At 50.6% G+C, this 26,115-nt stretch overlaps 1 protein-coding gene across 4 annotated transcripts in view; it reads left to right on the forward strand.

Moving 5' to 3' along the window:
* Positions 1–11,771: 11,771 nt before the first annotated feature.
* Positions 11,772–26,115, forward strand: part of SHC3 (SHC adaptor protein 3) — a 147,875-nt gene continuing 133,531 nt past the window's right edge. For all 4 annotated transcript variants that reach the window (XM_081104088.1, XM_081104090.1, XM_081104089.1 and 1 more), the window contains exon 1: positions 11,772–12,542. In XM_081104088.1, the coding sequence (XP_080960214.1) occupies positions 12,084–12,542 (459 nt within the window). In that variant the 5' untranslated portion in view covers positions 11,772–12,083. The remainder of the gene's footprint in view (positions 12,543–26,115) is intronic.

The following is a 26,115-nucleotide window of genomic DNA, read 5'->3' on the forward strand; positions in this document are numbered from 1 at the left end:
GGCTGAGGGAACCTCCCCCTCCATGCACAAATTTCCTACACTGGGTCACTGGGAAATAAATAAGAATACAGCCCCGGCCAAGTGGCTCAGTTGGTTGGAGTATCGCATCCCATACACCGAAAGGTTGAGGGATTCTTGGTCGGGGTATGTGCCTAGGTTGCGGGTTTGATCCCTGGCCAGGGTGCATACAGGAAGCAACCAATCCATGTTTCTCTCTCTCATCGCTGTTTCTCTCTTTCTCTTTCCCTTACCTTCTCTCTGAAAAAAATCAATAAAACATATCCTCGGGTGAGGATTCAAAAAAAAAGAACACACACACACACAAAAATATGACTGGAAAATTCTTTGGAGTCACATAGCAAGAAGGATTCTAGAATCACCTAGAACATCTGTTTCGTTTGTCACGGTCCTCGGCTCAGCCGAGAGGTGCTGGGGTTCCTGCAGTGAAGGACGCTCCACGCCCAGGCTCGGTGTGCAAACGGCGCTGTAATTTGAGTCACAGTTTCAGATGTTTCACTCATTACTGTCTAACGTCATGTGTTGATTCTCAGGTCCTGTGCCTGAGAAGGAGCTGGACATTTTTACATCAAAATAGATGAGAAAGATGACAGTAAACTGGAGCGGCGGTGTGCGGGGTCTCCGCTCCGTGCACACCCAGGCGCAGGGGGCGGGGAGTGGGCCCAGCCAGCGCCGCTACTCCTGCCGCCACCTCCCCAGGGCCAGGCCCCCGGGAAAGTGCCTCCAGAACGCGACAGCCAACACGGACTTGAATGCAGGTTTCATAGTGAGCACCCAGTTTCCTTCCCAAGGAGCACCATCCTTCGCGAGTTCGGAGTGAGCCTCTCTGCACGTCAGAGGGCCTGCTTGGTCGGTTCGGCTTTCCTTCTTCGCTCAGAACCGCCTCTTTTGCTTTGTGTGTTGAATGCATGTCTCCAGATTCTGTCCTGAGCGTGATCACTAAACACAGGCGCGCGGCTAAGAATAAAGACCCGAGGAAGGTGCCGAGCCCCGCGGATGCCGGCACTCGCGGGAGCTTTCGGGGAACCTTCTATTTGTCTTCGTGCTTTTATATAATTTCTAAGGAGCACACATTCCAGGATGAAGGCTACTTCTTGTGAAAGGAGGCCCTCCGCACACAGGCTGCAGGAGCACTGCTCACGCCCTGCCAGTATCTCTCAGCTGATTCAGAGACGCACCGATGGTTCCTAACGGGAAACAGGGGCTCCTGGCAGCTGCAGAACTGCCCACAGGGCCAGGCACCCGGGAGGCTCAGAGCTAGCGACAGGACGGATATAGCCCCAAAGTAATGATTTATCATTAATAATTTTGAACAAAAGCATGAATGGCGCATAGTCATTACATTAACACGAAATCAGGTCAAATCGTTAATGCGCACACATCCTTCCTGCACCAGGCCCCTTAGGGACTTTCCTATCTGGACAAGCATTTAAATGCATGTGACACTCGGTCCCAGAGGAATAATGGATCACCAAGTGTTTCCCAAAAATGGCTTTGAAAAGCTGCAATAGTATCTAGATTTAAAATAGCAAGCATCTGAGCTAAGCTCTTTGGATGCAAGACTGTCACAAACATGCTTTGAAAAGGGAAATTAAGAAAAAACAGTCCTGGAGCATTCATTTCTTAAGCATACTGAGAACTACTGTAATTATTTCAATGAGAAATTCCTGCAAACTCCTGCTCTTGCTTGCTTCCTCTCAACCAGCTACAATGCGTTCCCATGACAACCCTGTTGCTAAGGGGGACCTAGGAGCATGGGCCCGTTATCTGCACTTTGAGATGCTGTTAGCCTGAGCGGCTGGGCTGGCTGGAATATTGAGGTTTAATTTAGGGCCGTTTTCCTCCATATCCTCACAGGGAATTCAGCAGAAACCGTCAGAGGCCGGTCCGGCAGGAGGGAGAAGTGTGGATACTTCCTGGGATCATCTGGGAGATTTTATGCCCTTTGGATTACAGCAGCCTTCCTCTTAGGGCCTCCTCACCATCCTCCTGGGACTTAAATGCTAGAAATACAAGAAAAAAACAATAATAGCAAGTACCAACATTATGAATGGCATGTGGGGCTGGTTCTGTGAATGTTTATACATGGCAAATACAACCAAACATAAGTTGTTGGAAATAAACATCATTTTGAATCAATAATGTGAAAGGCTTCAAACATTAAATATTTAGAAAACCCCAAATGAAGCAAATCAAAATATTTTTGAGGTTTCCCTTTGAATGCCTCCAAAATCATATTCTGGCAAACAGATTGTAACATTTCATCAGAATCCTGACTGGAATCCAGAATCTCCCATCAACCGGATTGTGACTGAATGTGTCACTTGTTGGAGGTAAGTTTTATTACTGTAAGCAGCAACTCCTCGAGGTGGCCTAAGGTTCCTGACTCGTTTTTCGGCTCCTGGTCTGTGCACGCTGGAGGACTGTCCCAGTGGCACCATGGTGACTGTCCGAGGCCAAAATGAGGATGGAAACCCTACGCACCACCATGGCTGGTGCTCAGTGGTTAGAGCGTTGGCCCTCAGACCAGAGGTTCCCGGGTTCGATTCTAGGTCAAGGGCACAGACCTTGGTTGCGGTTTCAATTCCCGACTCCAGCCGGGGTGTGTGTGGGAGGCAACCAATCAATGTGTCTCTCTCACATTGGTTTTTTTTTTCTCTCTCTCTTTTCACTTGAAAATCAATGGAAAAATATCCTCAGGTGAGGATTAAAAAAAAAGAAAACCTATGCACCTCTGGCCCAGCCCACATGGGGGGCTGGGAGCCATTCTGCTGAGTCCCAGCCTCCAACTTGCCCCCACTTGCTTGGGCAGGAGGGACCAGGCAGCAGCCAGCTGCTCTAACCCCTACACACGCACCACTCACCTTCCTGGCAAAGTCCACCCAGGAGGCCTGTGCTGAGGATATGAGCAGGAAGCAGTGCCCTCAGCTCACTGCCGGCATTTCTGGATCATACTCAGGACTACAGACACCTCAGGGTGCTCCCATTTCTCCATTTCAGCGTGAGAAGGAGGCATCAGAATTGAGTGTATGCCTGGCCGGTGTGGCTCAGTGGTTGAGCGTCCATCTATGAACCAGGAGGTCACAGTTCAATTCCTGTTCAGGGCACACGCTGGCAACCTGCGAACTGAATCCCCAGAGTGGGGCATGCAGGAGGCATCTGGTCAATATTCTCCCTCATCACTGATGTTTCTTTCTATCTCTCTCTCCCTCTCCCTTCCTGTCGGAAATCAATTTTAAAAAAAGAAAGAATTGAGTGTAGAGTCTGAATAAGATTCTTCAATCCCGATTAAATTAGCTGTATAACCTGCTTCGCTGTTTTTCAGGGAGTTGATGGAATTTTCCCATCTTTTAAATGATAAAAGTAATACAAAGTACAACTGAGAAACAAACACAGATGCCAGTTTTGGGGCTTGTTCTACTGTCCCTTCTCCCCATCGTTCTATGATGAATGAATATCATTACATTCGGAGATTCCAACATGCTCTCAGTAACACCACCCTGGACTAACTTTTAATGTTGAAAAGTGTCCTAAGAGAAGTTCTTTTAGGGCAAAATGTAATGTCATAGGTAGAAGTCCTTTAGAGAAAACTCAATGCATACACTCCATTTTTAGGTTGGCAGTAATTCTCTCTTTGCTAAAATGGAAGATCCTTTATTTTACTAGATATTTCCCTCCCATCTCACCCCCCTCCCACCCCACACGGCCTGCTGTTAGCGCAGTGCAGTGCAGCCAACGTCCTAACATCTTGTCTGAGGAACAAATGAGTTTCGGCCTCGCCTGTGGTGTCACCAGCGGAATTGGAATGGAAGTGGTTTTACACAAGATGATGCCTTAGTTCTAGTTTTTATAAAAGACTATTTCCAAATATTTTTCTGTATGCGAAGGAACCGCTGAGCTAAAGCCAGCCCTCAAATATTTTTCTTAAAACACATTTTTGTGGCATAATTTGCATAGCACAAAATTCTCACATTTAATAATTAGTAGTTCTAGTATATAATTTTTACAATTTAATAATTTTTAGTAAATCTACAGGATTATACAATCACCACCACAATCTAGTTCTAAAATATTCCATCTCTGCAGAAAGTTCCTGTGTGCCATTTACAGTCAATCCCAATCCCCCACAGCTGCCCGGCCCCTGCCCCAGGTATCTGCCGGTATGCTTCCTGTCTCAGTAGATTCACCTGAGGAAATTATATTTTCTCTACTTCATGAAATATACTCAGCCATGAAACTTATTTGTGGAGATTATATTATAAAATTAAATGTCTAAGAATAGGTCCTTTAAAGGAAAATGAGGAACATAAAATGGTTCCTACATAAAAGTAGACATGCGTATGGTCAAGGAATCGACAGAAATGCAGAATTCACTAACATTTCTAAATAAGTTAGTTCTTCAGGAAAAACAACAATGTATTTTACAAAGGAAATAATGTCCTTACACACTTTGAGTATTTCAGTGTGCATAGCTTCCCATGTAAGTTCTTAGTGTAAATCCTTGTGGTTCTCTCCCTTTTTCTGAGGTTTGTCCTTGGGAATTCTCTTTTGAAAGGAGAACTGTTTTCCTTGTACTCTTTGCTTCCCAGGGTGTCTGTGGTCAGAGTGGATTGAAGTCACCGCCCCTTTCCCACCAAAGCCAACAAGCCAATGGCTGCCCCGGAGGCCACTTTGTCCCCTTTGCGGGTGTGCAATAGGCGATGCGCTGCCGGTCTTCCCCGTGCCGAGCCTGCCTCTGGCCGTCAAGGCAACGGTGTGAAAAGGTGGTAGTATCTGTGTTCTGAGAGGCAGGGCTGGAATTGGGCTTCCCTCTGTGTGGTTGTTTTTCGTGGGGTTCTGGAGTCAGGCTGGCTGTGGTGTGAGTCCTTGCTCTGCCACCTGCTAGTTGGGTCACCGTGGAAAGGCACTAAACCTCTCACAGCCGAGGGTGCTGATCTGTAAAGTGGCATAAATATAGGACCTGCAGGGTAGGGGCCTGAGGATTGGATTGGCCCACAGGAAGGGCTCAGCACAGGGCCTTGCCTGCCGAGGAACTGCCAAGATTGAGTGGGCCCCACCCCATCGCCCACGCGGGCATGGGAAGCGGAGTTGCCTGGATGGAGCGACAATACTGAGCCTTAGAAATACAGCACTGCGGAGAGGCCCTTTCCTCGACGCTGGCCTTTGAGGACAGGAACCTGGTCCAGCCAACAGGAGCTGTCCTTGGTGCTGAAGCAGTGGGCCATGCAGGTTTCAGTCCCCAGGTTTCCCACCACTGGGTGTCCTGTTACAGAGTATTCTTATACCACAGACATTTCTACACCCGAGGGTGGAGGGTGGGCGATAAGCACCTGGGAGTCTCTGCAGAAGGAAATCTGCCACCCTGGTCTTGGGACCCTCCCTAGGTCTGGCCCCAACTCCTCCCTCCCCATCAGATGTTCTATGAGTGGCTCATGCTTCTTTCTTCCAAACATCCTGTGCTCTCATGCTCTCTTCCCCCAGTGCTCAGCCACCCTACCCCTTCCCACATTGTCTTGAAAAATGAACTCCCTTTCATTCCCAACCTCCTCCCAGGATGACCCCAATCTTTCCCAGCCTTCTGTGCTTCTGTGGCACCATCAGGGACCAGCTGCTCTCTCCAGTTCCCTCAGATGTGCATCCCTGAGGATTCAGGCTGCCACCTTCCTAGGACCTCAAGACCACAGTGTCTCTTTTGATCTTTCTTCAGGGGACACTTCCATCTCTGTCCTTCCTCTACCCACTCCTGTTTGCCTGCCTTCTCTTCTCCCTCTCTCTGCTGTTTGCATGCTTGAATGGGCCTTCCACCTAACAATTTGCTTTCTTTCAGCTAGTACATAGGCAGAGGGGCACTTTTAGAGGGAATCACACTCTGCAGCGATGCTTTCACTCTTCCTCCCTTGTCAGCAGTATTCTCTGTTCCCCTCGGCAGTCATTCTAAATGTACATCTTCAGCTTGAGTTCCTTCCTTTCATAGACACCTCTCACTTTTTAAGTACAGCCTTTGCTCTTATTTTACAGAGAAAACAGGCACACTCGCTATAGCAGCCTTGGTCTAACAACCACCCTGTCCTCCCCCCCAAACCCCCCGGCCTGCCTAGCCTGTGGTGTGTCTGGGAGGCTGCCTCCTTGCTCCGCATCATAGAATCCTGGACCTCTGGCTTCCAGTGGGGTTAGATAATGGGAGGCACCACCAGAGGATTGGGGAGTGGGGACAGAGAGAGACTGAGTATTTCTTCCTTGTTCCCTCTTCATCATTGCCTCCACCTCAGTCTGTAACGTTATTTTATCAAAACTACAGCTCCCCATGGTAGGCCCCCTCCCCTAAAATTCCAGCTGGAATTCCACAGTTCCAGAGATTCAACTGCCTGCCTGTTCTTTCCGCCCTAAGTGTGGAATGGTTAATGGTTCTTAGGAATGCTTGGTGTGTCACCATCCTTTGGACTTCCTCAACTCCATCTCATTAAGGTGTCTGCCTTAGAACCTCCTGTTTCCTACTCAACCCAGATGACCTGCTCCTCAGTTCCTCTCTCTCCTCAACATCGCTCTAGGGCACAGCTCCACCCATACTCGAGCCTCACTCCCTCCTTCCTGCGGCTCCATTTCTTCGCCTTGTCCTACTCCTTTGCTCTAAACACACCCCAACTTCCATCACCTGCTCAATATTCGGCTGCACTTCCAGCTACTACCCTCTGTCTTCCCTTTTGTTTCCTTCCGTCTTCTAAAAAGTATGACTTTTCTCATTCATTTACTTGTTTTTTGTTCAGTTGGCACCATCCTGTGACCTCTTTATTATCCTTGTGAGGTGCCCAGTGGTGGGTGATCACCACACCCGCCAGTGATTCTCAGCATGCAGCTCCTCACGCTCTCTGAATGGGGTGACGATGGAAGTCACGTGGCCCGGCCAGCGCCCGATATTGGATGGCCCTGGCATGTTTTGTGAACCTTCTGCTCCTCGGTCTCTTCCTGTGCAGAGTGGGATGTAAGCTGTATCTCCTAGGTCATGGGATCTGAAGGCGAGGACATTGCTTGGCACACGGGTTCGCTCAAATAAAGTAGTGACAATGGCACTGCTGCTCTTGCTGACCATCACTGATTTTCTCTTGAAACCAATGTTTGTGTCCCTCTGAAATTCTTACGCTGAAACCCAACCCCATTTGGAGATGGGCCTTTGGGAGGTGAGTAGTCATGAGGGTGGAATCAGTGCCTTATGAAAGAGAACCCAGAGATCCTCCTCACCCCTTCTGCAATGTGAGAGCAAGGTTGAAGACCGCGTCTGTGGACCAGGAAGTGGGTTCACAGCAGACTAACCTTGCCCATGACCGTCCAGCCTCCAGAACTGTGAGGAGTAAACGTTGCTAACGCTGCCCCAGTCCGTGGCGATTTTGTTATGGCAGCACGAGCAGACTGAAAACACGGCATCCACCAAACCAGTTTCCATATGCTTTCTCCCAATCCCAACCCTGTTTCCTGAGCTCCCATCTGGGAAGGTTGGTGTTTCCTCCAATTCCTTCTTGTTGATCTTCCTTCCTAAGCGTACACGGGGTGCTGAAGAGCTCAACTTCACCTGCACACCAACGACCTTCAAATTCCAACCTCTGGCCCTGCCTGCTCCTCAGCACACACATCCTCATGACAGCGCCCAGCCCGCACAGGCTTTGAGACTCACCCCTCCCCTTCCTCTGGCTGCCTGTGCCTTTCGTCCTAAGGGGTGAGCCTCACTCAGCCGCACTGTCCAAGTCAGACGCCTGGCCTTTGCTCTTCATTCCTCTCCCAGGAGATGAAGAGGGCCCTGCCCCCGCTCCACAGCGGACCACCTGCCGGGTGTGATGTGCAGGTGGCTCCCACTGTTCACTCCTTTGGGAGCTCAGGCAGAGGCCACTTGGCTGGAGGCCCTGCTCCTGGGGCAGCTGAATGAATGAGGAGTGAGGAGCGAAAGGGCAAGGGGGCCCTTCAGGCCCCAGGGGGATGCAGGAGTCTCCCCACGAGGCTGAGGCACGTGTGGCTTCATACAGCCCCACTTCTCCTTACCCCTGTCCTGTGGCCTCCTACCTTCCATGGAGATTGGTCCCTAAAAAGCATCTTACACCCTAAACTCTATCCCAGCTCTGTCTCCAGACAAGCCAGCCTGACCCCTGTCCCTCCTCCATCCCTGTCATTCAGGTCACTTTACCTTCTCACTGCATCTTGAACCCATCCCCCTCCTTCCTGTCCCTCCACCAGTGCCTTCTTTCAAGAGCTCATCATTTTCCACTGTACTGTTATGTACTACCCTCTCGGCTCCTCACAGCTGCCCCATGCCACCGTCAAGGCACCCAACATCAAATGCAAACTGGACTGGGCCACATTCTCCAGCTCCTGCAGGCCTCCCTGGGCATCTCAAGTGAGTTAAGTGTTAATCTTGGACCCTCCTGGCCGGGTCTTCTAGTGGCTTGGCTTCGGAATATCTCCTCTAAATCGACACTCTACATGGGATCCCTGGAAACACCGAGCTGCCTCAGCCTGGAGCTGCTCCCCACACAGCCTCTCCTCCTGGGTTTCCCCTCCTCTGCCGGGGAGACCCTAACAATTCCGCAAAACTCCGCTGCAGTCACCCCGACATCCTGAGGCCAAGCTCAGCACACTCCCCTCTGGGCAGTGTCTGTGTCTCCCACACACTAACACGTTCTCATAGCATTGCACTATGTTATGATGCTAATTTTAGACTTTCTGCCCGTCTCGCTAGAATGAAACCCTCTGGGGGCAAAGCGCCTTCCCCAGGGCTCAGCTCATGATCCCTCATCAGGCAAGCACTGGCGGCCTCTGAAGCAGGGAAAGGCCGGCTCGGGCTTCTCCCAGGGCCCCCAGAGGAAAGCAGCCCTCCCTACCCCTGAACTATCCTGGGGACCACGTTGGACCTCAGACCTAAAGCACTGGGAGGTAATACGGTCGTGTCATTTTAAACACTGTGTGGTTAAGGTAGAAATAAAAAACCAATATACTTTTTAAATGTTTAAAAAAAATTTTTTATTATTGATTTCAGAGAGGAAAAGGGAGAGGGAGAGAAACATTAATGATGAGAATCATTGATAGGCTGCCTCCTGCACACTCCACACTGGGGATCAAGCCTGAACCCGGGCATGGGCCCTGACTGGGAATCAAACCGTGACCTCCTGGTTCATAGGTCAACACTCAACCACTGAGAAACACCGGGCAGGCATTAACACAATTTTAAATTAATAGATTTAAAAAGAGAAACTGCAATAACCTGGAAAGGCGATGGAAATGAGCCAGGCTGCCTGGCTTTCTGGAGTCTCAGACTGACTTAACAACTGTTTCCTTTTTTCTGTTTTCTTTGTGTTGCCAGACTATGAAATTTTCACCTATCATCCACCTCTGCGTTGTCTCAGGCTGGTAAGGCAGACAGTCAGGCTTTGGGGGGGGGGGGCTCTAAAATAAGCAGGCGCAGCCCAGGGAGGCCCACAGGGCTGTCCCGGGAGAAGGGGGCGGCTCCTGGCTGGGCTGGGCTGGGCTGGCGGCTACTATTTTGGTGCTGAGCTGCCTTTGGGGTTTCTTCCTGAGAAGTGAGGTTTCACTGGGCTGTTGTGCTCTTGGACTGTTCATCACCCTCTTTGATGATATATCTTTTTACATTTGGTACACTTACATTGCTATTTATATTTTAAAAATGGCCAATTTCTTCCATTTGCCTCATCACAGTAAAAAAAAAAAATGTCTCCGGTTGGCTGAGGGTTAATGTCTAGCTTTGGATTTTTTTCTTCTTGGAGACTTGACGAGCAGGCGTGTTCTATATTCCTTTCACAAAAAGGATGCAGGCGAGCTCCGAGGTTTTGAATGTGCCTTCACTGTGCATTCATAACAAATGCCGAACTGGATGGCACATTCATGGCTGCTCGCGATGTAAATGAATGGCTGAATGAAAGTCGGGGCACAGCTCACCTCCAAGAGGGCAGTCCTGTTCACAGCTACCCGGCGCCCAGCGGTGTTTTATTTTCCTTGAAAAACCAGCTTTTCCTCTCTGTGTAAGGGAGGCGGCGGGCACTTCCTCCCGGCATCTTTGTGACCAAGCTAGCTTTCTTCTTTTTTCCCTCCCGACACTGCCTTTGGATGAAAGATCCCGCCTTTGATTGAAATGGAACCTTCCACTATTGAGCAAGCCTTTGTTGAATGAGTCATCGCGGCGGCTGCTCATTGGCTGAGGCCCCTGGAACCAGGGATTGCCTGGCACCGGCTGCAAGGCCCGGTGGCTTCATTCACAGAAATGCTGGCTCCTTCGCTAGCCCTTTCATTCACACAAACAGCATTTCATTCACATTTTGCTGTTTTTGTCTAAAGATCAGGGTTTGGGAATGATAGGGCATTTCCGCTTTAGATTTTGGGGCGGCTTTGATAGCCATCCCAATCACCTATGGGGTGTGCATTTGCTGTTGCTATGCAAGCAAGGGGAAGGGAAAAGATGAGCGCTGCCGGTCCTCCTAGGCCTGCGCCAGGGCTGGAGCTGCTGCTCCCCTGTGCTCCTGCGCCCCGGCAATGGCCCACCCTGGGGGGCACCAGTTACAGCTGCTCCACAGAGCTCTTCAAGCCTCGGTGTGTCCTGTGTCACACGTCCAGTCGTGGGTGTGAGGAGACGCAGGGCGACCTGATAGTGTGTGAGAGGTAAATTCATGTGCCTGCACAGAGGCAGCTGGAAATGTAGACAGGGAGCGGGCCATGGTGCTGGGCAGCATGGTGTTGGGCAGGTTATCAGTGCATGGCGAGGGCGGAGCCCATGGGACAGCAGTGGAGGGTTCGAGCCCCGCAGCTCTCCCGGGGCTTCCCATTCCCTCTCTCCTGAGAGGAAGGAGGCCCATGCAGTCCTACAGCCGAGTCCGACTCCTGAGAGGAAGGCATTTCCCGTGGATTTGATGTGCAGTGGGTGGAGCAGCTGCACCCCCTCCCTTACTGTAGGGCTGTGAGCTGCAGCTGAGGGACTCTGACATGCACTTGCAGCATTTCTTAGCATTTTCCCAGAGCTTGAGCACACGCAGGTGGAATAAAGGCTCGAGTACAGACCCCCTGGAGGGGTTTCTAGAGCCTGCTGCCTTCACAGGGGAGCACTCCTCTTTTCTTGGCAGTAGGTTTCCGACTGAGCCCCCCTGCAGGCTGCCACACGCCAGCAGGGGAGGGTCCTAACCTCTCTGTGCACAAGTTCACAGGCAGATTTTCTTTTCTTTTCTTTTTTGAGGAATTGCATTGCCACAAAGACACTTGTCATGGCTACACTGTTGATTTGAAAAGAAAACCCCAGAAAATTGGTATTTTTATGTACACCTGGGAGTGAATATTTCTCTCTCTTTTATTTTTTTATTTTGCTATTTAACAATCCCTGTTTGCTTTCCAAATCAGAATTCATGAGGATCCGCCGAAGAGCTTATTCTTAAAAAGCCTTCGTCACATTTTAACGCATCCCTGTCAGAACCTTACGGCTCACGCAGAAGGGCTGTGGGAGAGAAAGTCCTGGCATCATGGGCTTCAGCAAGTTCCTCTCTCATCCGGGGAGGCTGGGCTTACCTCTGGTGCAAAAGCTACGTGGGGAGGCAGGGAGGTGAGAAATCAAAGGTTGGAAAGAAAGAGCTGGGAAGGTAGAAAAAGGAAATGTGAGAACTGATTGGCTCTGGCGTGCTGGTGGGTGTATGAGGTTTTCTTGTTCTTCTCTCTCTCTTTTCCCCGCAGGAAGTGATTTGCAGCGCTCACCGAGCCTTTGTTGAGAAGGGTCTCCGCTCACAGTGAGTCACGCTTTTGCTGTGAGAGCCCGAGCAGCAGCTGGGCGCTCAGCAGAGGAAACTATGACTTTTGCAAAGCGAGCGCGCCGCCCTCGGCAGCCGGGTCCGGGGTCCGGGCTGCGCGGCCGCGGCGGCTCGGGGCGTTAGCGGTGGGAGGCCGGCGCCCCCGCCCGCACCCCGGACCCCGCCGCCGGCTGGGCCGCCGAGTCCGCTCTGGGGACCGCGGCACGCCTGCTATGCGCGGCATCCCGCGCCCGCGCCCGCACCTGCAGCGCCCGGGCGAATGCGGCGAGCCCACGGAGGGGCATGCTTCCACGCACCAAATACAACCGCTTCAGGAATGACTCGGTGACCTCGGTCGATGACCTTCTGCACAACCTGTCGGTGAGCGGCAGCAGCAAGGTCTCGGCGGCGCGCGCGGCCCCCGCGGCGGCGGCCCCCTACCTGGTGTCCAGAGACGCGCTGCGCCGGGCGCCGGACGATGGCTCCGGCAGCCTGGGTCACCTGCTCCACAAGGTGTCCCACCTGAAACTCGCCAGCTCGGGCCTCCGCGGCCTGTCGGCGGCCAGGGAGCGGGCGGGCGCCCGGCTCTCGGGCAGCTGCAGCGCGCCCAGCCTGGCCGCCCCGGACGGCAGCGCGCCCCCCGGCCCCCGCGCCCCGGCCATGCGCGCCGCCCGGAAGGGTCGGCCCGGGGACGAGCCGCCGCCCCGCGCGCCCCCCGCCAGCGACCAGGTGCTGGGGGCCGGAGTCACCTACGTCGTCAAGGTGGGTGCGGGCGCGGGCCGCCGGGTGGGGAAGCTCGGGTGTGGGTGCGGGCGCGTCCGCTCCGGGTGGGTCGCCTTGCAGGCCGGGAGGTGCGCACCCCTTCGCAGCCAGCTCTCCTGGCAGCGGGCAGCGGGCACCACAAACGCGCCCGCTGCGAATCCGTTGGGAGAAGGTTTAAAAACGGTGACTTCACTCTGCCCTGGTTTCCCTTGGCCGCACTTCTCTGGCATAGCTTCACCACCTCGCTTTGCCAAGTGTCCGGCCAGTGCCGCTCTGGCATGGGCCCTGTGCCTGGGAATGGTGCACCAGGCCTACCTAGGACGCGGTGAACACCCTGGGAAGAACTGGGCAGCCCGAGATGAGCATGTCGGTGGCACGGCTTCTGCTGTGCTTGCCCAGGCAGCAGGGGGCTGGTTTTGGTTCCCCCGGCCAGCACATCCAGCCCCTCGTGGCGCAGGGAATGCTGTCTCGCTTTATATAAGACAGGCTGTACTTTCTCGCCCAGCAGGCTTTTCTTTGGCGTCTGCCCTCCATTACGCCCCGAAAGGTTTCAGTTTGCAGCAGCAGAAGGAAAATTTGGGACTGCACCCCCCTCCCCACCCCCACTAGCTTCCAGTTAAACAAATGAGGGGGCTGAGCTGCAGGATCTGGAAAGATTTCCCTTCCAACAAAGAATTATAAAACTGTGTCCGATGTGGCCTATAAAACCCCTCCCTTATGCAAGTATTTTGTGATATTTAAGTAACAAATACCCTGCACAGACCACCTGGCCTGCCCCCCTCTTGCAAAGGGCTGGCCCACATCCGGGCAGATCTCCAGACCACGGGGTGGGGCGGGGGGTGCATTATTTCAGTCTGGTCACCCCAAGGCACCACTTTTTGTTTAAAAAGAAACGAGACACAAATCTGTCCCCATGGCGCTGCCCACTGAGGCACCCGCAGGCACCTCTGCGTACCGGCAGCAGATTTAGTTTAAAAATTCAACAAATCACAACTGCAAGCAAAATGTTGTATCTTGGTAATTTTGGAACCAAAATGTTAAAAGAAACAGTTAACTGTGTGGATTATCTTTAACTATCTAAAAAGCACCGAAAAGGAAGGTGATCATCAGTGTTAAAAGTGGGGCCTGAAAAGCTGCTGTTTAATTTTTCTTCATCTACTAGTAGCTCTGCAAATTGGTTAATATATTTTACAAAAGGCACATAGATCAGCATAAAGTATGCACATCTGGTTGAATTTGTTATAGCAGAAAAGATTTTTCTTGTATTCCTTCTTTAAAATATATAACCAGGAGCCCAAACCAAACCAAACCAAAAACCAAACCAAACAAAGCACCCTGACAGCTTCGAGTTGAAGCAGTGATACCGGAATATATTACTTCCAGTTATTAGTATAACTGCTATCTCAAAAAAAAAAAAAAAAGCTACAGTTAAAATAGACAAATCAATCAGGCGAAGCTTTCTATACCTGTCATGTTGAATGGAGAGGGTAGTTTTCAAGTGGAGGGAAAATTCTCAAAATTTTACCTTTAAAGTTTTCCTTTAAAAAGAAATCATTAAAAAAACCCATTCATCTTGGCTAAGTGCTTTGCTTTTGCTGTATGAAGAGTGAAAGTGCCCTGCCGGCCTGTTCTGTTGCTGTAGGTTGTGACACCCCAGCAGCAGTTACTGAAACAGGTGGAGAGCTGGGTCTGCTTTGTGGGGCCTCAAGGAAAGGGTTGCAGTGACCTGGGCTGCACTGCACGCCTGGGCAGCGCGTGAGTCGTCACCTGGTCGGTCCTCAGCGGGGAACAGTGGAGTCGTGGGGCTAGAGCAGGGCTGGGCAAACTTTTTGACTCGAGGGCCACAATGGGTTCTTAAACTGGACCAGAGGGCCAGAACAAAAGCATGGATGGAGTGTTGGTGTGAACTAATATAAATTCAAAGTAAACATCATTACATAAAAGGGTACGGTCTTTTTTTTTTTTAGTTTTATTCATTTCAAAGGGGCCGGATCTGGCCCGCGGGCCGTAGTTTGCCCACCCCTGGGCTAGAGGCTCAGGTTGCCCTGGAGAGCTTTGAAATCCCACAGCAAAGGCCCAACGCGCACATGCCTGACTCATGTGATCCCGTGGCCCTCTGTCGGTGCACATTTCCATAAAACCATGAACATTCTTGAAAAAAATTACAAAACTGAAAAAGAAGGTGCCTTCATTTAGTCCTCTTGCTGATGTGTGAATAGTTTTATTGGTATCCTTGCTTGTAAAGATCTCTGGTAGATAGAAAGGGGTCATCTTTCAACATCACTGTACATCAGTTATAAAATCTAAAGGCTTAGGGTTTGGGAAAGAACTTATTATTCTTTTTTAAAAATGTATTTTTATTGATTTCAGAGAGGAAGGGATAGGGAGAGAGACAGAAACATCAGTGATGACAGAGAATCATCGATTGGGGCCTCCTGCACTGCACGCCCCACACTGGGGATCGAGCCTGCAGCCCAGGCATGTGCCCTTGACCAGATGGAACCTGGGACCCTTCAGTCTGAAGGACAATGCTCTATCCACTGAGCCAAACCAGCCAAGGCTATTAATCTTGATTTAAATTTATTTCTAAATTGAGCAAAACTCCCAAATGATTTTCGGTTTCCTGGAAAATTCATGTGCTGTATAAGCGTAGTTCTCACTTATAGAAATACCTGCCTACAATTTGACGATATTAAACACAGATTTATTATTCCAAAATATTTCAACTTAATTCAGTACAGTAGAAACTGTAAGACACGGAGGCCTGGCGGGCTCGGAGCGTCTTTGGAAGAGCAGGTGGTATTGCAGTTAGAGAGGCTGTGCAGGTCTAAAGCGGACGAGGAAGGCTGGACACACACAGCCTCCAGGTTTGTACCTTTGTACCCCCCACCCCCCCACCCCCCCATCCCCACCCCTGACACTGGCTTTTTCTTTTGGTGACATGAAAGGGAAAGAACAAGAAAATACGGCCTTGACAGGGAGGGAAAATCCAGCAACAAAGAAGAATGAATATTTTCGTTACAATTCCATTTGGGAACTATTTTAAATTTGTACCAGAAAGCTGGTAGAACTATGAAGTATTGATCACGCTGCTGCTCACCTTCAAATTCTATTGCCCGAGAACCCAAGCTGGCTAGGACCCCAAGTGCCCCCGGGGGCTGTGGCTGGTCTTTAGCAGGTTTCAAAGGCAATATTCAGGGGCACCACACCCCACGAACGCACACCCACAGGCCCACAGAGCAAGCGGCTCAGGAAGGAGAGCAGCTGGGGGTCAGTTCTTAAGGACGGCCACTGGCAGAGATAAAAAGCTGTCTGAAGACGGGCATGGCTTTGAGGTTCAGCCTTGACCCTGCCTGATGGGAGGCAACACTGTGGGCTGCACAGGGGTGAGCCCTCAGTTCTGGGGGTCCCCAAAAGAAGGGCTTCTCTTTATATCACATCACACCACAGATGCAAAACAGGGTAAGAAGTGACCAGACTTAGGACCGACTGGAGTGCTCACGGCAGGACTCCGGAGGCCGTGTGAAAAGCGCCGGCTGGTGCTCAGCGAGCCAGCAGCGGAGTGAGAGTGGGTTGCGCCGGTCCACGGCCTGCACGGGCCCGCCTTCACTGACAGCCTCAGTCACGGGCTGCTTTCAGGAGAATTTACCGAAGAGCCGCTGCACTCTTCCTGGTGTGCCGATTGTCCTTCGTTTGGAACGATGGCCTTGCTCTTACAAGAACTCTTTAAAAGTTATTATTTTTTTTTATTTGTGAATCTGATGATATTAGGGTGGTATAAATTACTCATTTATTTATAAGTGTTCTATTGCTCTTTATAGATGGTCTTTATAAGCTGCACTTACTCTAAAACTTATTTATTCTTAGTTTGTATTTTTATAGACACTTGCCTCTGTGTCTAGAAAAATATCTTAAATCTTCTTTTTCTTAGCACTACATTCCTTCCGTAACTGTGAGCAGAGGCCACACTAAACAGTCGTCAGCAAATTATTTCCAAGACAGCCTGCATATAGTGTTATGGTGGGATTGATTAAAAATTATTTTAATTCTAGATTAAAAAATTATTCCTTGATGTAAAGTAGAACTTTAAGAATTGAATTTTTTCTTAAAAGTATTGAAAACTCTCATAATATGGGTGGCTTACATGTAAATATTGTCCAAATGGTTTGAAAAATAGTTTAAAATATTCCTTTGAGATTAATAGACAGAATTCTTAATTTGATCTGGAAATATCACACACATACTACACCACACAAACACAGCACACACTTACCACACAATATAAACATACACACATACACACATCACATACCCACAACACACACATATACCATATACATCACACACCATAACATACACACACTACACCTTACACATAACACACAAATATACACACATACCCATAACACACACATACACCATACACACCCCATATATGCCACAGGCCATACACACACACACACACACACACCATGCTCCCTGCAACCCTACACTCCCCCCCACATACACTCCTTCCACACACACCACACCACACACACATGAACAACTGTGATGACTGTACTGTCGCTATTTTCTTTCTTTTCTTTTAAAGTATATTTTTATTGATTTCAGAAAAGAAGGGAGAGGGAGAGAGAAACATCAATGATGAGAATCATTGATCAGCTGCCTCCTGCATGCCCCATGCTAAGGATGGAGCCCTTAACCTGGGCATGTGCCCTGACTGGGAATTGAACCATGACCTCCTGGTTCATAGGTCAACTCTCAATCACTGAGCCACACCAGCTGGGTACTATTTTCTTTCATGTTAAAAAATCGCAAATGCCACATTAAAATACCTGATTATATCATCCATTTCTTTTATATTCAAGCTTAAGAGAAAATAATTCTGAAAGATAAGCTGCTGATGAAAGTTAATCCTCTGAAAAGTAAACTTCCCGCTCCTCTCCCTCCCCACTGTGTGGTCTGGGAGCATATGCCCTGTGCTTGGGGAAGGTCTGCTAAAGCCTGGTAGCAGGATCTGGCAGGAGAGGACCAGTGGCCGCCTCTCTTGTCTGCTCAAACCCCCTGCACTGACCTCAGCGGCCCCAGCAGTGCTGCGAAGAGGTGGGGATTTCTCCTTCAGAGATGAGGACTCAGGGCTCCAGGGACAGCAGCCCCAGGGAATGGGGGTGGGAGCTTCCCTTCTGCCATTTTCTCACATCTCACTTGCCCCGGCTGGAGGTTGCTAGTGCATCTGTGGAGTCTGGCCCTGGGATCTGGGCTCAGCCTGGCCTTGCTGCTGCACAGCTTGTCTGCCAGCCCACCACCTTGCAGCAGTGTCCGGGGACTCTGGCCCTGATGCCAGGCTCCTGCAGGAAACCAGGCAACTGGGAGCCGGCAGAAGGGAGAGCTGAGGGTGGAGCTGGGCCTCACCTTGTTGTTGGGTCCCCGATGCCCTTGGCGGGATTGGAATCACTGAAGCCCTCTGAGCCAAGGCTTTCTGAGAAACATGTTCAGAGCTCGCTGCTTGCATGCTGCCCACCTGAATCCAGAGCCGTCCTGGAGTGTCATCTGAATGTGTTGTTTCCCAAAGTGAACACCCTCAAAGGACCTTCCCTCACTGCCGGCTCCCGAGTAGGCACAAAGAGAAGCAACAATGTCAGTCAAAGCCCGACTATCAAATCCCATTCACGCTAGACCAGGGGTGGGCAAACTTTTTGACTCGAGGGCCACAATGGGTTCTTAAACTGGACCGGAGGGCCGGAACAAAAGCATGGATGGAGTGTTTGTGTGAACTAATATAAATTCAAAGTAAACATCATTACATAAAAGGGTACGGTCTTTTTTTTTTTAGTTTTATTCATTTCAAACGGCCGGATCCGGCCCGCGGGCCGTAGTTGCCCACGGCTGGGCTAGACTATGGACGGCGTGTTTAATATGATTGCTTTTCGCTTTGCTAATATGAAGCATTGCTCATGCCACTTGCCCAAATAAAACCTGCGAGGATCACGGCCTGGCTCTTGCCTGCTGAAGAGCTGGCCCTTAGGCTGCTGCCCAGCGGAAATAGCACGTGACCCAGCCCCCGACGCTTCCCCCACAGAGCGACCCCCGTGCTCACCTGTTGGGCTAAAGCCATGAAAGCAGGGCTGTGCCCATGCTCTTTGTGTGACGGGCCGGCCCTCAGGGACAGGTCCCCTCCGGCCAGAGGACAGCGTGTGCACACTTGGGACTGCTGGCCGTGGCACGCTGGGTCCTGAAGAGCCGTACCCTGTAGAGCCTGGCAGTCCCCCTCTCACCTCCTTTCCCTGGGTCTCAGCTGGGACCCTCTGAGCTTCCCCAGCAGCAGGCTGCTGCTCAGTCTGTCCCCACAGCCTGTCGGCAGGAAAGGAGCCTGCCTGCCCCGGGGCCCTGGGGGAGGTGTGGGGTTGAACAGGCATCGTCCCCAGCATTGAATCCTTCCTATGAGGCGGGAATGGCCAGAGGAACAGCCTTGGGAGGCTGGGCCCCACGCCAGGATGGACCCACACCCCCAACTCTAACCCCAGACACCGCCTGTCCACCTTCTCTTGCTTCGCAGTCCGCATGCTTGCGATGCCACCCGCTGGTTCTTTAGTAAACCTTCCTTTATAAAATGTCAACATTTGTTATGGAGATTTTTCAAACGTACATGCAGCATACAAAACATATCAACATCAAAATCAATGAGAATGGTCTAAGGAGCCTGCAGGCACCCTGCACCCAGCTTCAACAGGGGTCAGCTTATGGACATCAGCACCCCTTCTGCACCCCTGCCTCCCCAACGTGTGCAGGGCATGGGGCCTCCTGCCTCAGTGCTCAGGCAGAACTCAAGTTTTTGATGAATACGTTGCAGATTGGGCTTAATAGCAGTTCCAAATATGGCAGCGCACGCGCAGCGCTGCGGGCTCGCAGGCCCCTGCAGCTCGGAGTCCTGGGAATGCTGGGAGGAGGCGGAGCACCCTGAGTCAGCGGTGGTGACACTGGGCAGCCTGAGGTGACGGGGTGGGAGCCTCACCCTCCCTCCCGGCCCAGGCGCCCCTCTAGCAACAAGGCCATCCTTTCAGAAGTGGCTGTCCTCCCGAAGTACTTTACCGTTCGTGCACTCTCCGGTTCTCCAGGGGAAGGGAGCAGAGAAGGGCATCTGCGTAGAAGAGATTTGCTCGGAGGGATTCTCCCATGGTTATGCAGGCGACGGAGCCTCAGGGTGCAGGCTCAAGACCCAGGAGGAGCCCCTGTTTCCAGTTGAGCCTGGAGTCAGGGAAAGGCCGTATCTCAGCTGGAAGACCATGAGGCAGGAAGAATTCTCGTCCTTGGGGGAAGGTCAGCCTTATTCTATCCAGGCCTTCAGCTGATCGGGTGAGGCTCACCTACGCGGGGAGGGTAATCTGCGTTGCTCAGTCTATTGATTTACCTCATCCTCGCAGAAATGAGTCAGGTTTCATCAAATAGTGGGCGTCTCGGGCCCAGCCACGTTGACACAAGACATGAACCTCACAAGTGAATGCACACACTCTTGAAGTCGTATCTAGAGCGACCACCAGCTGACCCCAAACACTTATGGAGATTCAGAGTCCCTGGAATAATGGAGACGAGGGAGAGAAGCTAGGAAACAGCTAGCCTGGAAGAATCTCAGATTGCCTCATCTCTCCTGTGGGCGCCCGATGGAAAACCATTTGAAAATTCCTCAAACATTTGTTCAGGTTTACTGCGGGTGGACATTGAATGAGGGCCCAGGACATGAGACAGATGAACTATGACCCCTGCTCACAAGGAGACACGTGGCGAGGGTTTGTGCTGGGCGTACACTGGCTTGGAGTGGCGGCCCCCGACGCCTCCAGGAATGCAGCCCCACACCTGACCCTGTCACCCAGGTAGGAGCGAGCCCCTGGTGGCCACTGTCTGTGTCCGTGATCCGGAAGCTCAGCCAGGGACACAGGCCAGGACGGAAGACAGGTGTTTCTAGGTTCGGGTGTGTCACCACTGAAAGGAACAGCCATGAGCTGTTTTTCTAATTTGTAAATAAGAATAACAGTTTACAGATGCAGCTTCCTCGGTTTAAGGTTGCCCTCAGGATTTTAAAAAGGGGTTATGGCGTGTGCGTCTATTTGTTACCTAGAGCAACTTAGGAGGAGCAGTGCAGCTTCCTAGAGATGGAAGCCGCCTGGGCTGGGCCCTCTCAGGAGGCCAGGCTTTGGGTGGACGATCTGTGGTCAGGGGGCCCGGGCCCTGGGCCAGAGGAGCTGCCGCCGAGCACCCTGGCTTACATGCTGAGAAGCTTCTGTCTGTTGTCCACGTCCACGTGACTGCTGCAAGCTGGGCCTGTTCAGCTTGGTTGCCTCTGGCCCTTCCTGCCCCCTCACCTTCTCCACCCCTGTCCAGACCACCCTCTGGTTGGAGACACCGCCTTTTAAAAGTTTGCTGTTTGCAAGGCCGTGGCGGCTGTACTGTCTAAAGAACCGAGCTGGGGTTTTCCACTGGAAGTAGCAACCCTGGGATACATAAAACCTTGTTTGTAGAGTCTTATTTATTCACGGGGGAGGGGAAGGTAAGATTCATCAAGTGATGGTCCGGAGGGAAGGTTCTGCCCCACGGCCCCCACTCCCACTCCTGTCTGTGAACCACCTGGGCTAAGACCAGGGCTGGGCGCTGGCGAACGGTTCACCCCTGGCTCTGTGGACAGAAACCGCATGCTTGGCGGCGCTGTGCTGGGAGTAACCACTGCCCCACCTCCTGGCGGGGGAGGGTGTGCAGCAACACGGCGTTAGCTCCTGGAGTGTAGATGACAGTAAAGTGCCACACGGTGGTCAGGGAGTGTTGAAGTTTTAAGTATTTATTACCTTTTTAAAATTAATAATTTATTTTGCTAGACCCCCTCCTTAGGCCTCTTGCACCTGAAACAGCCTCCCTCCACATACCCATCCTTCCCTCTCGTACCCCGTTCTTCCTCATTCACTTCCTCTCCTTATCGACGCCGACATGCAGCAATTGGCTTTGGATAAATGGACGGTGACTGGGAGAGATTCTTCCATGAGCCCCTAATTACAAAATCCCAAACCCCATCCCCTCTGCCTCTGCCTGCCCCGCCCGCAGCGCCCGCACCGCTGGCCCACAGCGCCTCTCAGGCCCCAGCCCCTGTCCTGGAGGTGCTTCCCCCTTTGGCTCTGCGCAGCCCTCTCTTCTTCTCACTGCTGGTTCCAGATGGTTTGTGAACCGTCTTACCTCTCCAGGCCCCTCCCTACTCATTAATTTACTCCTGTTAATATGCTAAGCAGTTATTTCCACTAGTGTTGGTTGAGTTTATCGAGGAGGCCTGTCCCAGGGGTGGGGACAAAGGTGAATTAAGTAGGCATGCTTCCTGCTCTTTTGGCGTCAGTGCAGGAGACAGAGGAGAGGAAAAACTGGGACCACATTGGTGGTGGGATGCGGAAGTCAGGGATGGCTTCTCCAAAGGCCTGCGGAAAGGGAACCCCAAATGATGCATGGGAATGATCCAGGATGATGGGTGGAACAGGTGTGCAGGTGTGTTAGTGCGTGAGCATGTATGCTTGGGTCCATTTCAGGAGGGGGTTGGGGACTCAGAGTGTCCAGTGTTGCTGGCTGGAGTGTATTGCATTAGGGGAAGCTTAATTGCATTAGAGGTCCTAAGAGGGAGGCCAGTGCCAAGCAAATGCAGTGGAAGCCACTGGAAACTTTGGAAAGATTATTCTGTCTTCTTCATGGAGAACAGATTGGAAAGTCAGGAAAGAAAATAGAGGCAATTAGGAGACAATTAGCAGGGGTGATGGTGGCTTGGACCAGTGTCATGGCCAAAGGCCAGTGGCTTACACTGAGCCCAGATCCGTATCCCTTACTGTCTGTGCAACACACCCACCCACTGTTCCACGTGCCCTTAAGTGAAGCACGTCTCAAAGTGAACTCACGACTTTCCCCCTGCGCCGGCTCTTAGTTCGCGGTGTCACCGTTCACCCACTTCCCACAGCTGGGGCTGCAGAGCCATTATATCTCCTTTCCCTAAACCCATCACCTCTGCTCAACCACTTAATTCGTTTTTAATCAACAGGGCTTCAAATCTTTCTTTTTTCCTTTTCTCTTGTCCTGATCCATACTTTCATCATTTATGGCTGTGATTGTTACAGTAAACTAACTGGTTTTCAGATGGGAAGGACTCTTCTTTTTAAATTTGAGAAAAGTATTACATGGTTTTACTGAAATGTCACAAACAGTTTCCCCTCAACTCTGCTCCCAATATGTCTAATTTCCTCCCTTTCAGAGATAATCTTCCCCAACCATTTGCTATTTATATTTTCTTTTTCTTCCTTCCTTTTATCTTTTTTTCTCCTTTCTGTTACACAATGCAAAACGTTCTACATATATTGCTCTGTGCCTTGCTCTTTTCACTTGGAAATCTTTCAAATTAGTACCTACTGTTCTGCTACATTCCTTTTTGGCATTTGCTTAATATTCAAATACTAGAGGCCCAATGCATGAAAATTCATGCAAGAGTAGGCCTTCCTTCCCCCTGGTGCTGGCACCTGCTTCCCTCTGGCACCGGGACTCAGGCTTCCCTCCTCCGGCTGCTGGCAGGAACCCGGAACCCAGGTTACCTTTCCTCCAGCAGCCCGCAGGCACCCAGGACCTGGCTAGCTTTCCTCCAGCCACCTGCAGGCACCCGATACCCAGGCTGGCTTCCCTCTGGCCCCGGTTTCGTCAGGAAGGACGTCTGGAATGATGTCCAGTCTAATTAGCATATTACCCTTTTATTATTCTAGATATGGATGTGCTAATAGTTTTCAAACAGTTTCCTGTTGTTAGACATGTAGGTAGTTTCCAATTTCTCACAGTTAATAAAAATAATGAATATTCTTCTTCATGCATCTTCCCTCTTGGGCACACACTTTGGCCTGTGTGTACAAGTATAGCTAATATTAACCCTGTTCTTATGGCTTTGGAGGACCTAGAGCACAAAGATAATTTTATTGGTGAAGGTCACTTTTCCACTCCCGGCTACAGAGTGAGGCCTCCCGTTCTCACCCATTGAGGAGGGTATTTACTATGATGCACACTATCATAAGTTAAGAAAAATTCCTGCAACTCTAGTTTTCCAAATTAAAAAAAAAAGTCTGGAATGGTTGTTGAATTTTTTTTAAGGGTTTTTTTTTTTCTTACATCTAGTAAGGTAAATATATATTTTTCATCTTTTTTCTGTGAATGTGGGGAATCATTTGTCGATGTAAAATATGTATTTCATCTTTCTAATGAAAAGCTCTGTGTTGTTTGCTTCACTCTTGGAGTGCAATCCAAACTCCTCCTTATGAGGTACAAACTTTCCTGGCTTGTACTTCATCCCTGACCCCTCAATCCCCAACACGCCACTGCCTGAAACAACTTGTTCTCCCCCAACCAGTTGCTCCTCTGGCCTTTGCTCAAATCTCCCCTTCTGGGCCCCTAGCTCCGTCCCACCTTAGAAACTGTCAGCTCTCAAGACCAGGATCTGTTCCCTCCTGTCTCTCCCATGAGGGCAAGGTTAGTGGTCACTCCTCAAGGTCTCCATGGCTCTGTGGATTCATCTTTCTTTTCATCAATTCAATTCACACTAAGCGGGAACCTACAAGATGCCCAGCGCTGGCGCCCCTGAGAACCCAAGATGAATTCCGTTGTCCATCTTTTCAAGGCAATCATCCTTCAGAGGGATTGCATGTGTGTGATAGAAGGCCACGCACTGTGGGAAAGGTGGGCAGCCATCCTTCCTGAGACTTCCCTGGGGAAAGAGCCTGTGACAAACACTTAAGATGCGAAGCTACAGGGATACAGGTGGCTGTAGGACACTGGTCAGCAGGGACCTGTTTGTCCAGTATTGGGATTTAAGAACCTAACTCCGAAGAGGCACATTTCAAGCTCTCTTAAGAGCTGCGTGGTAATTGTTGTTTCTGTGACTGGTGTGTACAACATGGCCCACCCAAAGTCTATAGGCTGTGCCCTAAGCAGTAGCATCATTAGCAGACCCGCGAATGCTTGTTTTTCTGCCTTTTCTCATTAAAACTAATTACAGGAGAATTTCAGTAAGAAAACTTTGATTTTCAACTTTGAAAATCAACCATGAGTGAACATTATTAGTTAAAATATCGTGTAGCCAGATTTCACCAGGATGTTTCCAAACAGAAAGCCAAGCTCCTGAACACCCCCCTGCCCACCGCTAATTAAAGCCCATGGACATGTGAAACAGGACAGGGAAGGGAATGTAGCAGCAAGTATGTTCTGAGGGCTTCATTGCATGCCTGTCCTCTGGAAGGAATTGTAGATTGTGAAGGAGGTGCAGGGCAATTTTCCAAAAGGAACTTGCAATCCAGTTGAGCAGGTCAAGTTGCTCCTTAGAAAATAAATAATAAAAAATGTTCAATAAGGAGGAATGACTGGGTGAGAGACTCGCGGGGGGTGGAGTTATCCAGAAAGGCTGCACAGAGGGGCGGGATATTTTCTGGGTCCAGATCCGAGTGGGTGGAGAGAGAATGTTCAAGGCAGGAGAACCAGAGTGAGAATGGATTTGGAGGTGGGCGTGGGCACGGGGCTAGCCCAGGGGGTGGGAAAGACATGCTACTGCAGACCAGCCACAGTCAGAAGGGAGCGCTGTCTGCTGCTGCTGGTCAGTGATATGAGCTATAGCCCCATAGAGTAGGACTGCTCCTAGGTAATGGAGGAGCCAGTCCAGTGCTGGCCCTGGCTGTGTTGTACTTGATGACCGCGTGCTGTCTGGCGGAGGCTTGCAGGACTGACCTCTTCCTCACCAGGTGACAGCCCTTGAGGGAGCTGAGATGTGTTTCCCTTAGGCTTCTCCTCTCCAAGCTACACACTGTCACTCTGTCAGCTGTCTTGACTTCACTGCCTCCTGGATTCTCTTACCTGTTTGCATTCTAGTTTGTAAATTGCAATGAAGAGACTGCCCATGTAAAGAATGTGGTGATGCCCTACCCGGTTCGGCCCAGTGGCTCGTCAGCCTGTAGACTGAAGGGTGCCTGGTTTGCTTCCAGTCAAGGACACGTACCTCGGTTGCAGCCTCCTCCCCAGCCAGTGCTGTAGTCGGGGCGCATTAGGAGGCAAGCAATCGATGTGTTTCTCTCACATTGATATTTCTCTCTGTCTCTCCCTCTCTCTTCCACTCTCTCTAAAAATCAATGGAAAAATATCCTCGGGTGAGGATTGAAAAAAAAAAGAAGAAGAAGAATGTGGTGAAGTTGTAGTTCTGGCTTGGGTTGGTGTCTATTCCATTTTTAGAGTTTTGTCCTGTCCTAAGAATAATTTATGCTTTAGTTCATAAGCCTAAACTATTAAGAGATGCATTCAACTTTGTCTAAAATACAGTTGCTCTTTTTCCAAGAAGGGATGACAGGGATTTCTTTATGGGTTGTTTGTTATGATCTGCAAAGCAGTGTTATTGATGATTTTTAGAATCACACTTCTTTATATCAAAAAGCTCAGTGTAGACTCACCTCCACCACCCATGGCCTCATGGCCTACCACCGGCCACTCAGCTGCTGTGAGTTTCCAACCATCAGGCTTTGTCAAGCTCAGAGTTGCAATT

The sequence above is a fragment of the Myotis nattereri genome (assembly GCF_964212035.1).
Source record: "Myotis nattereri genome assembly, chromosome: 12".
Taxonomy (NCBI): Eukaryota; Metazoa; Chordata; class Mammalia; order Chiroptera; family Vespertilionidae; genus Myotis; species Myotis nattereri.